This window comes from Osmerus eperlanus, chromosome 25, assembly GCF_963692335.1.
Source record: "Osmerus eperlanus chromosome 25, fOsmEpe2.1, whole genome shotgun sequence".
Taxonomy (NCBI): domain Eukaryota; kingdom Metazoa; phylum Chordata; class Actinopteri; order Osmeriformes; family Osmeridae; genus Osmerus; species Osmerus eperlanus.
This window is the reverse complement of record NC_085042.1, coordinates 3,601,207-3,617,044: the sequence shown is the minus strand read 5'-3', so window position 1 is coordinate 3,617,044 and position 15,838 is coordinate 3,601,207. Positions and strand designations below refer to the sequence as shown.

The window sequence follows — 15,838 nt, the reverse complement described above, 5'->3', positions numbered from 1 at the left end:
GTGGAGTGGCGGAGAGATGAAGACGAGAGGGAGAGGGTAAGAGAGGGAGCGAGGAGAGAGAAAGGAAGAAAACAGAGATTGAAGAGCGAGAAAGGGAGAGATTGAGGAGAGCTAAAGAGAGAGAGAGATATTGAAGAGAGAGTGAAGAGAGAGAACAAGGAGAGAGGCTAGAGGGAGAGAGAGCCCGGGAGAGAGAGGATGAGGAGAGCGAGAGAGAGAGAGAGCCACGTAGAGAGAGCGAGAGCCAGGGGAGAGAGAGGATGAGGAGAGCGAGAGAGAGAGAGAGAGAGCCACGTAGAGAGAGCGAGAGCCAGGGGAGAGAGAGGATGAGGAGAGCGAGAGAGAGAGAGAGAGAGAGAGAGAGAGAGAGAGAGAGAGAGAGAGAGAGAGAGAGAGAGAGAGAGAGAGAGAGACACGTAGAGAGAGCGAGAGCCAGGGGAGAGAGAGGTGAGACAGGGAGAGGGGAGGCAGATCCTAATCCTAGCCCTTAGGCAGGCTTTAGCAGAGGGCCAGCGCTGAACGAATAAAAGAAGGAACGGGAGGGGGAAATCTATAAAGGAGCTGCTTGAGGAAGTTGGAACACGAGGAAAAAGTTTGCTGGTCTTGATGAGAGTAGGGGGCCGACAAACATGGTCTGTGTATCCATGCTGCACTGGCTGCGGCGTTGCTGCCGACAGGGAACTACTTGGGACTTGACTCGCGAGAGGGACAGCGTTAAAGAGAGCGAGGGAGGGAGGGAGGGGAAGAGAAGGAGGGTGGGAGGAGAAGGAAGAGGGGGAAGGAGGGAGGAGAGGGAGGGAGGGAGGGAGGAGAAGGAAGAGGGGGAAGGAGGGAGGAGAGGGAGGGAGGGAGGGAAGAGAAGGAAGAGGGGGAAGGAGGGAGGAGAGGGAGGGAGGGGAAGAGAAGGAGGGTGGGAGGAGAAGGAAGAGGGGGAAGGAGGGAGGAGAGGGAGGGAGGGAGGGAGGAGAAGGAAGAGGGGAAGGAGGAGGAGAGGGAGGGAGGGGAAGAGAAGGAGGGTGGGAGGAGAAGGAAGAGGGGGAAGGAGGGAGGAGAGGGAGGGAGGGAGGGAGGAGAAGGAAGAGGGGGAAGGAGGGAGGAGAGGGAGGGAGGGGAAGAGAAGGAGGGTGGGAGGAGAAGGAAGAGGGGGAAGGAGGGAGGAGAGGGAGGGAGGGGAAGAGAAGGAGGGTGGGAGGAGAAGGAAGAGGGGGAAGGAGGGAGGAGAGGGAGGGAGGGGAGGAGAAGGAAGAGGGGGAAGGAGGGAGGAGAGGGAGGGAGGGGAAGAGAAGGAGGGTGGGAGGAGAAGGAAGAGGGGGAAGGAGGGAGGAGAGGGAGGGAGGGAGGGAGGAGAAGGAAGAGGGGGAAGGAGGGAGGAGAGGGAGGGAGGGAGGAGAAGGAAGAGGGGGAAGGAGGGAGGAGAGGGAGGGAGGGGAAGAGAAGGAGGGTGGGAGGAGAAGGAAGAGGGGAAGGAGGGAGGAGAGGGAGGGAGGGAGGGAGGAGAAGGAAGAGGGGGAAGGAGGGAGGAGAGGGAGGGAGGGAGGGGATGTTTTGTTTTTTTTCCGACTTTGAGCTGTGCCACTGAAGTGGAAGTTATTTTGGAGGGAAACAGCAGAGCTTCGAGGCGGGGTACATCAAAGGACGGGCTCTGAGGAGAAAGCCCAGGAAGCTGAAGAATGCATGTAGATGGGGTTGAACAGCACAGAACACAAGGAACTAGCCTGCTGAACCCCTCTCGTGTGTGTGTGTGTGTGTGTGTGGGGGGGGGGGGTATGGGGGAGTGGTTTGAATGACTGCTAGGGGACGGACATGGGGAGGAGCCTGGTTGTTGTAAAGCTCTGGGTCACCCCGGCCTCAACTCACTCTTTTCATTTCAAACCATCGCCACGGAAACCCCACTGGGGGGAAATTGAAACGTGGGATTCCAGGGAAACTGGGCCTAAATCCGTGTATTACTGTGCAGAGGTGCACATTCATCCGATCTGCCAGGTTTGTGTTAACTGTTGGTTCCAGCGGGGGGACAAAGGCTTTATCTCCTAATCAGAGCAGAGTCCTTCACAAGCCCCTAGAAGAGATCTCCTTCTGTGGACTGGACCGACTGATTGGTTTGGAGGGAAAAGCGATTAGCATAACTTCCGAGCACCAAGTGCAGGGGCCTGCTGGTCGGTCTAAAGAGAGGAGGGGTCAAAGGTCAAGCTGCTCTTTCTGTGGGGTGGGGACCAGATGGGGATGGCGAAGTTCGGAGGGGACAAAAGGAGGGGACCTGCCCGCTCTAACACTGCAGTGAAAGGCAATCCTCTCTCTGTCATCCCTCCCTCCCTCCCTCCACCCCCCTCCCCCCCACAGGCTGACATTCACTCTCTCCTCTCTCCTTAAGAGAATTATCTTACGAGTGTTGAATACACGGGGCGGCATGGTCATTAGCATGCATGCCTAGTTGTAGAGGGCCCTCGTTCTAATGTAAACACACACCACACACACACGCGCACGCACACTCACCCGCTCTCCTTGTTTTCCAGGCTTCAGTGGTAACCACTGCCAGATAGATATTGACGAGTGCGCTAGCACACCTTGCCAGAATGGGGCACAGTGTACGGACGGACCGAACAAGTACACCTGCAAATGCACTGAAGGTACAGCCGACGTCTCACAACAGTGGAAAGATCCAGAAAGATTCGTACATTTGTGTTTATAGTAGCGAATACATGGATATTTGTGTGTGTGTGTGTTGCGTCAGGCTACTCGGGTCAGCACTGCGAGACGGAGATCAACGAGTGTTCCTCGGGCCCCTGTCACTACGGCGACTGTATAGATGGGCTGGCCACCTTCACCTGCAGCTGTCGCCCTGGTTACACGGGCCGGCTGTGCGAGACCAACATCAACGAGTGTCAATCTCAGCCTTGTAGGAACGGGGGGACCTGCCAGGACAGGGACAACGCCTACGTCTGCACCTGCCCCAAGGGGACAGTAGGTGGGTTACACTTGGAACACCAACCCAGCCCTAGTTACGCCTAGCCTACCTAGCAACACCAACCCAGCCCTATTTACGCCTGCCCTACCCTAGTTATGATGATCCTACCCTAGTTATGACAACCCAACCCTCACTTATGACAACGGCAACCTCTCTCTTTCTCTCTCTCTCTGACACACATCTCTGTCACAATCTGTCCATCTCTGTCCTCGTCTCATTCTCTTATTCTCTCCGTCACTCGCTCCTGCCTTTCAACAGCTTGTCGCTTAGTGGGCGTGGGTTGAAACGGGAGGCTAAAAGCCCTGTTCTTCTCTCTCTCAGGGGTCAACTGTGAGGTCAACATAGACGACTGTCAGAGCAAGCCATGTGACTACGGGACCTGCAAAGACAAGATTGACGGCTACGAATGTGTCTGCGACCCTGGCTACACCGGTAAGTGGGTTGTGAGTGTGTTGTGAGACAAGCCTGGAAATCCCAGACGAGAGTGCAGAACACTGTATGTCTCCCAAAAACAACAATTGACACATCATTAAGAAAACCCAAATTGTGTGGTAGAATTCGATATCCATAGAGTCTTCTGATCAAGCTTGTCAGGTGAGGACAGGGGGAGGGGAAAGGGAGGGAGGGAGGGGTGGTAGGGTGGGGGGACAGATGGCGAGCGAGCACACTTCTCAGAGACGGGCGGGTATCCCTCTCCCAGTCCCACCTCCAGACACGCCGCGGCCCGCCGCGCTTTGAACAAGAAACCTCTCCCGCAAAGCCTCCTGAAAACCGATCTGTTAAAAGGCTGGAGAAGTGCTTGAACTCTCTCAGCCATATCTGGCTCCTCCCGGATAATGGCCGTCTCCTCCGGTAGCCGGCGAACTCCACCGTGTTTCTGTAAACGGATACACTTGCCGTGCCGATAGAGGGCCTATTGTGCGGCCCTTTGTGCGGTGTCTTCTAGCAGGCTGTGCTTTGTGTTCAATCAGAATCAGAATCAGAATGGGCTTTATTTGCCATTGAAAGTTTGCACAGACAAGGAATTTGCAACGTCAACAGGATGTTTTCAAGGAGACCCGTTTCAACCAACTTGAGGATCTATGCTAAGATGTCCTCGACTCTGTGTTACTGTCTGTATTCCTGTTTTACTGGGACTGTGTTACTATCACTGCCAACTGCCGAGAGACCTCAAATCCTGTCGTCGTGTCCCTCAGGCACCATGTGCAACATCAACGTCGACGAGTGTTCCCCCAACCCCTGCCATAACGGCGGCACCTGCCAAGACGGCATTAACGGCTTCACCTGCGCGTGCCCCGACGGCTACCACGACGCCACCTGCTTCTCCCAGGTCAACGAGTGCCTTAGCAACCCCTGTATCCACGGCCACTGTCAGGACAAAGTCAACGGGTGAGTGTTCGGGGAACAACTCAGCGAAACCGGACGAGAAGCGTTTCTTTCTTGTAGAGAAAGAGTGTCGTGAGTCGAGGCGAATGCTCGTTGTTGACGAAGGTTCGATTCCCGCTCAGGTACGACTGTCTGTGTGACTCGGGCTGGAGCGGGAAGCAGTGCGACATCAACAACAATGAGTGCGAGTCCAACCCGTGCGTGAACGGGGGGACGTGCAAGGACATGACCAGCGGCTACACCTGCTCCTGCCGGGCTGGCTTCACTGGTGAGCGCGCGTGTGTGTTCTTGAACGCTCCCCTCATCCCAGCCCTGATATTGCTACTCAACTCGCTTTTGACGTTTGGATGGTTTCCAGGTCCCAGCTGCCAGGCCAACATCAACGAATGTGGCTCCAACCCGTGCCTCAACCAGGGCTCCTGCATCGACGACGTGGCCGGCTACAAGTGCAACTGCTTCCTCCCTTACACCGGTATGAAAATATTGACTTGAGGAACGTTTGATATGCTAAGACTAAAGCGTCTGCTATTTCCTGCCTGTGAGTTTTAAGGTCCTAGTTGTCCGGCACCGCGATAAAACCACGGATGAAAAGGCATGTTTAGGATTCTCGTTTTCCACTAAAGTTCAGCAACAAGACTTCCGCTGGGTGTAAAGGCTAAGAGCGTCTGTTGACATTGGCTCTCTGTGACACTTCTGTGTCACTGATAACGAGACGTGAACAATATTTTCCTCCCAAGTGTGTCCTCTCGTGAGGTATTATTTCAAAAAACAGATAATGATGGACCACCTCTGGGCGATTCTTTTTATTGATTCCCTGAGTTTTCTTTTTGGAAAAATCCACATATCATCCCAGCCCTGGAATAATAGTAGGGCTTGTCACGCGGGTGGGAATGGGTGCTTGACACATTTCCTGTTTGCCGGCTTCCTGTCTCACAGAACAGCAAATGCTCAGACAATGACAGGAAGCGGCAGGCTGTTTCCTGTCCGAGCCGGGTGTCGTGGAAAACAGATTGGAACATTTGGTCCAAATAGCTCCAGTACTGTCCGTCTTTTCAGGCTGGCTGGATTTACTTTCATGTTGCACACAGAATAATGCCCAATACAATTACATATGCAAGTTTACTTAGGTTGTTATCACACTAATCCCATTTTACAAACTGTAACCACATCAACAAACAACAGCCTTGTCCACCAATCAGATCCTTACCACAGCCTTGCCCACCAATCAGATCCTTACCACAGCCTTGCCCACCAATCAGATCCTGACCACAACCTTGTCCACCAATCAGATCCTTACCACAGCCTTGCCCACCAATCAGATCCTTACCACAGCCTTGCCCACCAATCAGATCCTGACCACAACCTTGTCCACCAATCAGATCCTGACCACAGCCGTATCCACCCGGCCCCAAATGCTGTGATACCAATGTGTAATACATTAATATGAGCTACAGGTGATAACGTGTGTGTGTGTTAGGTGAGAACTGTGAGACGCTGCTCGCGCCCTGCAGCCCCTTGCCCTGTCAGAACGGAGGTGTGTGCAAAGAGTCCGAGGACTACGAGAGCTTCTCCTGTGTGTGTCCCAAGGGCTGGCAGGGTGAGATGACCACACGCACTCCGCGCGCACTCCACACACACTCCGCGCGCCCTCCGCACACACTCTCTGCCCACATTCTCCGCAAACACTCCACAGACACACGGCGCACGCACTCCGCACACACTCCGCACACAGACCCTCCACACCACCCCCCCCCCCCCCTCGCCCCTCTTCTCCCTCCCGAGCCCTGTCTCTCCTCCTCCCCTCAGGCCACACCTGCGAGGTGGACGTCAACGAGTGTGTGAAGAACCCCTGCCTCAACGGCGCCACGTGCCAGAACAGCCCGGGCGCCTACCGCTGCAGCTGCAAGCCGGGCTACAGCGGCCGCAACTGCGAGGTCAACACGGACGACTGCAAACCCAGTAGGTCCTAGCCCTCCTCCCCTATCCTCTGCCGAGCTGGGTGGGACGCAGGGAGAGTCTGAATTGTAGGCCGGGCGACCCCGCCCCCCCCCCCCCCGCCCCCACCTCTCATATGCTAAAGCCTGGAGTTGCCGGACAGTTGGAGTCTCCGCTTGATGGTTCTCACACCTCGACTGACTGTTGCATTGCTAGTCATATGTTGACAAGTAAGGTTCAAGGTGTGGCCCGATTGGTCGTTCCTACAAATAGCAGTTGGGTATAAAAGGGAATGTGGAACATTGTTCTCTAGATTGTCCTTCTCCTGAAGGCTTCTCCTCAGCTCTGGCTTCTCCTACTCTTTCTCCATGCTCACCGCTCACTCTTTCGCTCTCTGATTTACACTAATCGTGGTAGAGTAAGTCAGTTTTATAACCTTCATTTTGTATCACGTTTGGCTTGTATTTGATTTAATTAATTTGCAATGCTAATACATATCACTTTCATATCAAATCAAAATGTATTTGTATAGCCTTTTTTACACGCAAGCATGTCACAGAGGGCTTCACATATGCTCATAGAACCGCCCCTCAACCAACCTAAACCCTCAAGGAAGACAAGGAAAAACTCCTAGAAAAACTCACTAGAGGAGAAAAAATGGAAGAAACCTAAGAAACCTAAGAAATTTAACTTTACTTCGACCATTTTTGCTCTGGTTTCAATCCATAGAGTCAAATACCTGCAATTCCAGCATATTTGGTTAATATTAATACACTGTTCAGCTTACCCCTCTTCCTTTAAACGTAGTGGAATGGTTTTGGTTGTTTGACCAATATTTAAATCCCCTAGAGAATTGCCTTTAGTGGCCAAGTGTGTGTAATTTGGCTCCGGTTTTAACATTGTTCTCAATGTACTCAATGTAGAACTAGCCCTAAGGTAGAACAAACAAGGGCAAGTACATTGAGCAAATGAAGGTCTAAATAACATAGATCAAATAAAAATAGGGTTTGGGTTAGGTCACAGAGGCCACAGTCTCTCGGCTAGCAACGGATGAGTTGACATATTGGGGTGATTTTGTGACATCAAACCAGTGATGAAAGGGAATCAGGAAGTCCGAAAGACGACAGTGGGTCCGAGGAACTTGCGCTAAGCTAAAAGCTAACTGCCCACGGCCTCCCTCTCGACCCGCTCAGACCCTTGCAGCAACGGGGGCTTCTGCCAAGACGAGGTGAACTCCTTCGCCTGCAGCTGCCTTCCCGGTTTCCGAGGGATGAGGTGCGAGGAGGACATCAACGAGTGCGACAGCGACCCCTGCCAGAACGACGCCAACTGCACCGACTGCGTCAACAGCTACACCTGCACCTGCTCCCCGGGCTTCAGTGGCATCAACTGTGAGACCAACACGCCCGACTGCACCGAGAGGTAATCGGTCACTACACTGTAGTCGCGCCATGTTTACGGTTCATGGTCAATATTTTCAAGTCGGCACAATGTCTATTACCTGAGCTTTTGTCCGACATCCCGTCTGTCGGGCTAGTGTGCTGGCCCCCCCAGTGCTCGACCCTAAACCTTGTCAACTTCTGCCCCCAGTGGTAGAGAGTCATCCCAAGCCAAACAGACAAGAATCGTCAACCGTTACAATGACGGGACACTTGACCATTTCAGAATGAACTTTGTACTTTTTAGGGTGAATCCTTCTGTTTTTAACCGCATGGACACGCGTGAACCTTTTTTTGTTCTTCTTCCCCCAGCTCGTGTTTCAACAGTGGTACCTGTGTGGACGGCATCAACACCTTCACCTGTCTGTGCCCGCCGGGGTTCACGGGCATCTACTGCCAGCACGACATCAACGAGTGCGACTCCAAGCCCTGCGTCAACGGGGGCACCTGCCTGGACAGCTACGGAACCTACAAGTGCTCCTGTCCCCACGGATACATGGGCCTCAACTGCCAGGTAGCGCGTTCCTGTGTTTTTGGCGGGAGTGGATTTGCAAGGGGGGGGGGGGGGTGGGGGGGATAGTTTGGGTTGGATACTTTTAAACTCATGCAGAAATGCCTGGTTTCCGCTAAATGACCTACCCCGCGGTTAAATGTGCTGTTGGTAAAGGTCAGTTCCACTGTGCTGTGAAATGAATGTCCCTGACCTATGTGTGTGTGTGTGTTAGAATCTGGTGCGCTGGTGTGACTCGTCGCCCTGTAAGAACGGGGGCAGCTGTTGGCAGAGGGGCACCAGCTACACCTGCGAGTGCCAGACAGGCTGGACTGGTCACTACTGTGACGTGCCCAGTGTGTCCTGCCAGGTGGCGGCTAAGCAGAGAGGTAAGGAGAGAGCTGCTCTCTGGACGAGTGTGTGTGTGTCTGGATGTCTGGGTGTGTGGACGTGCGTGCGGCTGTGTGTGTTTGTGTTGGTGTGTGTTTGTGGTGTGTGTGTGTCTCTGCGTGTGTATCTGGACGTGTGTGTGTAGCTGGTCATTGTGCTTTTCCAGTGTGAATCCTCATCAGACTGTGTTTTCTGAACTGGGTGAATGAAGGGTTAAACCAAGACAAGATACAGGTAACATGATGACATACTTATCTTCATCTGTCTGTCGCTCCACGTCTGTATCCCTCCCTCCCTCCCTCCCTCCCTCCTTCCTTCCTTCCTTCCTTCCTTCCTTCCTTCCTTCCTTCCTTCCCTCCCTCCCTCCCTCCCTCCCTCCCTCCCTCCCTCCTCCCCTCCCTCCTCCCTCTCTCCCTCCTCCTCCCTCCCTCCTCCCCTCCCTCCTCCCTCTCTCCCTACTCCTCCCTCCCTCCTCCCTCCCTCCCTCCCCCTCTCACTCTCTCCTCCCCCAGGTGTGGATGTGCTGCAGCTGTGTGGTAACTCTGGCCAGTGTCTGGACGCAGGCAGCAGCCACTACTGCCAGTGTCAGGCGGGCTACACAGGCAGCTACTGCGAGGAGCAGGTGGATGAGTGCACCCCCAACCCCTGCCAGAACGGAGCGACCTGCACCGACTTCCTGAGTGGCTACGCCTGCAAGGTGGGCAGCTCGATTTGACTGCTCACTCAGAGCACTGCCACGGAACGTTCTAGAAAAGGCCGCTTCTTTAAACGTGAGCCGAGCTGGTGGACTCCTGAGGGGTCTGGAGCAAAATGGTGCTGTCATACATCAGTGATGCTCCTTCATTCATCATGAATGCACTGCCAGGTTCTGTTGGGCTTCATAAAAACCTTGCTTTCACTATGAACTCAGCACTAGGACAGTGAGGAGAAGGAGAGTATTAATTGATGCTCACCAGCGTGTTGAAAGATATCGCTGGCCTTGACAGAACGCAGGGCCAGGAAAACAGCTCGGTAAACAGAATAAGCTGTGTTTCATGTCAAACATCGATCTGACTCTCTTTTTTCCTCTTCCTCTCTTTTCCTCTAACTCTTTTCCCCTTTCTCTGTCTTTTCCATTTTCTCTCTCTCTCTCCCCCCTTTCTCTCTCTCTCTCTCTCTCTCTCTCTCTCTCTCTCTCTCTCTCTCTCTCTCTCTCTCTCTCTCTCTCTCCCTCCCTCCCTCCCTCCCTCCCTCCCTCCCTCTCTCTCTCTCTCTCTCTCTCTCTCTCTCTCTCCCATTTTCCTCTCTCTCTCTCTCTCTCTCTCTCTCTCTCTCTCTCTCTCTCTCTCTCTCTCTCTCTCTCTCTCTCCTTTCTCCTCTCAGTGTATACCAGGCTACGTTGGGACCAACTGCTCCGAGGAGATCAATGAGTGTTTCTCCCAGCCCTGCCGGAACGGGGGCACCTGCATTGACCTGATCAATCACTACAAATGCTCCTGTCCCAGAGGAACACAAGGTCAGGGACCCCACCCACCTTGCTCTTCCGCACCACCCCCCATCCATCCATTCCACCCTCCACCCCTCCCCCTCCACACATCCCCCGTCCCTCCATCCCTTGCCTCTCTGCCCCCCTACACTCCAGATGTCTGCAGCGCTTCATTAATTAGGGCTTAACAGCCCAGCGCATGTCTGAACTGGATTTCTCTAATGAAGGTGACCTGTCTACGCGTCAAAGCGCTTGTGCGCGCCCCTAAGAAATCCGGTTGTTGTTTTTTGGGGGTGATTGTTTACAGTCGGTCAGCGCAACGTGTTCTTTCAAAAAAAGGACAAGCGTCGTGGTCGGCACTGACCGTTTTTTTGTCCCTCTCCCCCCACCGTATCTCTCAGGGGACCACTGCGAGATCGACGTCAACGACTGCACCCCGTTTTCCGACCCGGTCACCAAGGAGCCCAAGTGCTTCAACAAGGGGAGGTGTGTGGACCGCGTGGGGGGCTACCACTGCACCTGCCCGGCCGGCTACGTGGGCGAGCGCTGCGAGGGCGACGTCAACGAGTGCCTGTCGAATCCCTGCGACCCCCGGGGGACTCACAACTGCGTGCAGCTCACCAACAACTACCGCTGCGAGTGCCGGACGGGATACACCGGTGAGCAGCGGCCAAACTCAGAGACACACTGCAGGGTGTGTGAAATACTGAGCACGTGTGAGTCAGGTGGCCGAGCGGTTAGGGAATAGGGCTAGTAATCAGAAGGTTGCCGGTTCGATTCCCTGTCGTTCCCCAAAAATGACGTTGTGTCCTTGGGCAAGGTACTTCATCCTACTTGCCTCGGGGGAATGTCCCTGTACTTACTGTAAGTCACTCTGGATAAATGACTAAATGTAAATGTCATTGTCTGTTTCGAATTTGACCCTTTCAACGGGCTAATGAAGGTCAAATGATCATGTCGTTCGACTGCCTAACAGAGGCATGTTGGGACAAATTAGCTGAGGAAGGACTCGGATTTGAAAAAAAGGTGGTCAAACACGGAAGCCTGGGTGAACTTGTAAAGGTGACGCGTGTGTGTGTGCTGCTTGCGGTCAGGCCTGCGTTGTGAGGAGGTGTTTGATGGCTGTAAAGGCAGACCCTGTCAGAATGGAGGCTCCTGTGCGGTGGCCAGCAACACTCCTCAGGGCTTCATCTGCAAGTGTCCACCTGTGAGTAAACACACACACACACACACAAAGACTCACATGCACATACACACTCACAGACACAGAGTCACCGTGAAGAATCTCCGCGACAACATACACTCACACACGCTCACACACAAGTACACATTCCTCTGTCATTTCATCTCATGCCTGCCTTTTACCATACCAGAAATGCCTTTTTGCTCATGACAATACAATACCGTAAACCTCCCACCTGAGGCTTACTGCTGTTTAACCCATCACCGATTGTAGTGTCCAGCTGTGTTCACTCATTCGTCGTGCCACGACAGGGTTACACCGGCTCCACGTGCGAGTACGACGCCCAGGCTTGCGGCTCCCTCCGCTGCCTCAACGCCGGCACCTGCGTCTCCGGCCCCCGGAGCCCCCGCTGCCTCTGCCCGCCCTCCTTCGCCGGGCCCGAGTGCCAGTACCCCAGCAGCAGCCCCTGCACGGACAACCCCTGCTACAACGGGGGCACGTGCGAGTACACCTCGGCCCCGCCGTACCACCGCTGCATATGCCCCTCCCGCTTCGACGGGCTGCTGTGTCACATCCTGGACCCGCGCTCCACGGGGGGGTTCGGCCGCGAGATCACCCCTCCTCCCCCCACCGAGGTGGAGGAGAGCTGCCCGGTGGGCCAGTGTGCCGAGCGGCGGGGGGACCGCTCCTGCCACGCGGCGTGCAACAACCACGCCTGCGACTGGGACGGCGGCGACTGCTCGCTGAACTTCGACGACCCCTGGCAGAACTGCACGGCGGCGCTGCAGTGCTGGCGCTACTTCGGCGACGGCAGGTGCGACCAGCAGTGCAACAACGCCGGCTGCCTCTACGACGGCTTCGACTGCCAGACCGCGGAGGCGCAGTGCAAGTGAGTGCTGCATGGCCCGGAGTGCTCCGGGAAAGTCTTGAGCAGACTGGTTCAAACAAAACAATATACCCTGAACAATAGTAAAAATTTGAATATATATATTATAGATAATAATCCTGGATGCAGCCTTCAGTGTCTGGCTTCTCCATGTCTTTGTAATAATGTAATAATTTACAGAATGTATATAAAATATATCATTATAATAAATTATATATTTATTTATTTAGGGTTGAAATATGACTTATATATCAAGTAATAAATATAGTCAAGATAGGGGTCTTCGGAAGAGTGTTATTTTGATCCGAAGCAACCGACGATTCTTAATCTTGTCCTCTTTCTGTTGCGTCCGCCCACCAGCCCGCTGTACGACCAGTACTGTAAGGACCACTACGCGGACGGCCACTGCGACCAGGGCTGCAACAAGGCCGAGTGCGAGTGGGACGGCCTGGACTGCGCCGACGACGTCCCCGAGAAGATGGCGGCGGGCCGCCTGGTCCTCGTGGTCTACATCGCGCCCGAGCAGCTCCGGAACATCACCTCCTCGTTCCTGCGCGAGCTCAGCCGCGTGCTCCACACCAACGTGCTGTTCCGGAAGGACGCGCGCGGCGAGCTCATGCTCTACCCGTACTACGGCAGCGACCGGGAACTCGGGAAGCACAACAGGAAGCGCTCGGTGGACTGGTGGGAGAAGGGGGTGGCAGGGGTGCTGGGCGAGGTGAAGGCGAGCCTGTCCCAAGTGCTCAGCAGAGACAGGAGGGAGCTGGACCACGTTCAGATTAAAGGGTAAGAAGGTTTTGTACGACGCACGATAGAACCTGAGAGTACATTCACGATGAATGAAGGAGCACTGAGGATGTAGAACAGCTACGGCTTTTCAGACTTTCCAGACTCCTCGGCTCGGCTCGCTTTGAAAGAAAGCGTCTTTGCTCGCCCTCAAACGAGTTTCATAGTCAGTTTGTTTAAAAGCATCGGTAATATGAACGTAACGTGTATCCGACCGCTTCGAGTGGGGTAAATGAACACTGTGACGTCATTCGTGCGTCGTGTCTCCTCAGGTCGATCGTGTACCTGGAGATCGACAACCGGCAGTGCCTGCAGCAGTATGAGGAGTGCTTCCAGAGCACCACGGACGTGGCCGCTTTCCTGGGGGCCCTGGCCTCCAGCGGCAGCCTCGACATCCCCTACGTCATCGAGGCCGTCCGCAGTAAGTGTCCTTGTGTAGCTCTCCTCCGGTGAAAAAGACCCAGATATTTACCCCCCTAATGGTGTTTAAAAGGCGTGTCCGTGTTTTTTCCCCAAAGAATACACACACAGACAGCCAAACAGAAAACATCCAGAGTCCCGCCCCTTCATCTAAGGGGTGCCGGGGGCTCTCGGATTGTGTGTTTGTTTTCCAACAATGGAACAAATGCGATTTTGAATCGGACGGACTATACAATCAATCATACCGTTGGTGTGTAAATCCTTTCGCTTCGGGCCTCAGATGGTTAATTGCCTGAAATCAACTCAAACAGGCCCCTACTGCAGCTACATACCAGTCTACTGCTCCCTCCCTCTCTCTCTCTCTCTCCCTCTCTCCTTTTTCACTACGCACGCACACACACACACACACAAGTTCATCCCACAGTGTGAGGCTGCTGCAACCTTCACCTCTCTGAGTGTAATACCAGGACTTAATGCATCTCTAAGGGTTTAGGTGGGGAGAGTTTATCATTTCAAAATCGTTAGCGGAGGGAAAAAAGAGAAGGGGAAAAATTGATCGGGAGTGTGCTAGAAGTTGGGAGTCTTTGTTATCTTGAAAATCCGAATAAATCCTACGTCTTTACAGCTTACAGCGCGTGCAGTAATTTGAAGTTCATTAATCCCCCCCTCGTTTTTTTTCCCCTTAAAGAAGAAATGGTAAAGTTGTCTCCTGGTACCCTGGGTTGAGAGAGAAAGGGGAGGCGTTTCTCTCTCTCTCTCTCTCTCTCTCTCTCTCTCTCTCTCTCTCTCTCTCTCTCTCTCTCTCTCTCTCACTCTCTCTCTCTCTCTCTCTTTCTTTGCTCTTTTTTATGTGCCGGCTCTTAGATGGGGGAGCGGTTAGCAATTCAGATTATCAGAACAGATAGAACAACCTCGTTTGACAAACGTGAGGGGGGCTCATCATTTTGGTCTGGGCGCCGCTGGCTGATGGACAGAGCTCAGGGTCCTGCGTTGGAGCGGGATCCATCCCAAGCCTAGCCGAGCTGGACTACCCGCCCTCGCGCTCCCCCCGCAACCCCGCAACCCTGACCATGCTTCCCCTCCTCGCCCATCCAGGTGAGTCGGACCCTACCCCTCCCGTGCTCTACCCCGTCTACGTGGTCCTGGCTGGGCTGGGTCTGCTGGCCTTCCTGGGTGTGGGGATGGTGGCGTCCAGGAAGCGGCGGCGCGAGCACGGACAGCTGTGGTTCCCCGAGGGCTTCAAGAGCAGCGAGCCCAGCAAGAAGAAGAGACGGGAGCCCGTCGGGGAGGACTCGGTGAGGCTGAAGTAAGTTTGACGCGAGGGCCCGGAACGTTCTCCTCGTTGGGTTTTCGTGTCGGGTTCCCTCGTCGAGTGTCCTTGTTGGGTTCAGCTGTTGGGTTTCTGTGGAGTTTGGATCTACTTTCCTGAGTCGTCAAAAGTTGGGTTGTAGAGTAGGGTAAAATAGGGTAGGGTAGAAAGTAATTTTCCTTTTTTTGGGGGTGGGGGGGGGGGTAGCAGTAAGGAGAAGCTGTGTAGTAAGAGAGATGTGGACGAGACGTGGGCGGGCTGGGTACCTCCTGAGAGGGTCACAGCAGGTTTAGGTAGCGGTGTGTTAATTGACTCGTCTGAGCTGGCGAGCGGGACAGGGTGGGGGGGGGGGGGGTGGGGCTCAGTCGACGCTTTCGTCTCCGGCGCCGCCGCTAATTGAGGGAGGACAGGGTCGGGGGTGCAGCTGCTCACTGCTTCTGGGTCCTCACTGGAGCCTGTCTCTCCCTTGACCGCAGACCTCTGAAGAACCCCTCGGACCTGGCCCTGATGGACGACGCTCACCAGGAATGGGCGGACGAGGAGTCGTCCGACGCCAAGCGCTTCAGGGTAAGGAGGAGAAACACAAGCAGCCGGCCGGACGGGGGGGGGGGGGATTCGCCCGAGAAGAACCCCCACTGGTTCTGGCAGGTTCGAAAGTTGACCTGACGATGAGGAACATAGCTTCACGCTCATTCGTTGATTGATAACGACATTCTGGACATTCTTTGGGTGGGTTAACGGCTGACACCCAGACTTGTGGTTTCTGTAGCAGTTTGAGGAGCAGGCGATCCTGGATCTGGAGGACCAGCCGGACCAGCGGCAGTGGACCCAGCAGCACCTGGATGCAGCCGACCTGCGGGTCCCCTCCGTGGCCCCCACTCCCCCCCAGGGAGAGATCGAGAGCTACTGTATGGATGTGAACGTCAGAGGACCAGGTGGGTGAACTGCTACTCTCTAAGTCGTTAGGGAAGGGTTTCAGGGTGGATAGACTGTGCTCCTTTAGGCTGGCACGACTACAACAAATCTTTTTTTTTATTTTATTCTTTTTTTTTGTGGTGTGGTGAATGTTGAAATGAGGATAATTCAGTCTGTCAGTGAGCCACTACCAGTATTCTAACTGATTTCTGAAGATTGTCTTTCTTTGCAGTAAAGTCCAGAAGTCAGAAATTTGTTTTACATTTGTT

At 54.2% G+C, this 15,838-nt stretch overlaps 1 protein-coding gene and 1 long non-coding RNA gene across 2 annotated transcripts in view; one reads left to right on the top strand and one right to left on the bottom strand.

Moving 5' to 3' along the window:
- Positions 1-15,838, bottom strand: part of LOC134012265 (uncharacterized) — a 35,945-nt gene that overhangs the window by 12,702 nt on the left and 7,405 nt on the right. The gene's annotated exons all lie outside the window — the stretch shown is intronic.
- The window catches only part of LOC134011691 (neurogenic locus notch homolog protein 1-like), a 31,978-nt gene that overhangs the window by 11,093 nt on the left and 5,047 nt on the right, over positions 1-15,838 (top strand). Inside the window, exons 10-30 of the mRNA XM_062451067.1 lie at positions 2,514-2,627; positions 2,732-2,965; positions 3,287-3,397; positions 4,162-4,354; positions 4,474-4,619; positions 4,710-4,823; positions 5,829-5,948; positions 6,158-6,310; positions 7,480-7,708; positions 8,038-8,239; positions 8,451-8,604; positions 9,118-9,302; positions 9,968-10,100; positions 10,472-10,729; positions 11,165-11,277; positions 11,565-12,142; positions 12,500-12,925; positions 13,198-13,346; positions 14,441-14,651; positions 15,131-15,221; positions 15,424-15,589. Of these exons, the coding sequence (XP_062307051.1) occupies positions 2,514-2,627; positions 2,732-2,965; positions 3,287-3,397; positions 4,162-4,354; positions 4,474-4,619; positions 4,710-4,823; positions 5,829-5,948; positions 6,158-6,310; positions 7,480-7,708; positions 8,038-8,239; positions 8,451-8,604; positions 9,118-9,302; positions 9,968-10,100; positions 10,472-10,729; positions 11,165-11,277; positions 11,565-12,142; positions 12,500-12,925; positions 13,198-13,346; positions 14,441-14,651; positions 15,131-15,221; positions 15,424-15,589 (4,080 nt within the window). The remainder of the gene's footprint in view (positions 1-2,513; positions 2,628-2,731; positions 2,966-3,286; positions 3,398-4,161; positions 4,355-4,473; positions 4,620-4,709; positions 4,824-5,828; positions 5,949-6,157; positions 6,311-7,479; positions 7,709-8,037; positions 8,240-8,450; positions 8,605-9,117; positions 9,303-9,967; positions 10,101-10,471; positions 10,730-11,164; positions 11,278-11,564; positions 12,143-12,499; positions 12,926-13,197; positions 13,347-14,440; positions 14,652-15,130; positions 15,222-15,423; positions 15,590-15,838) is intronic.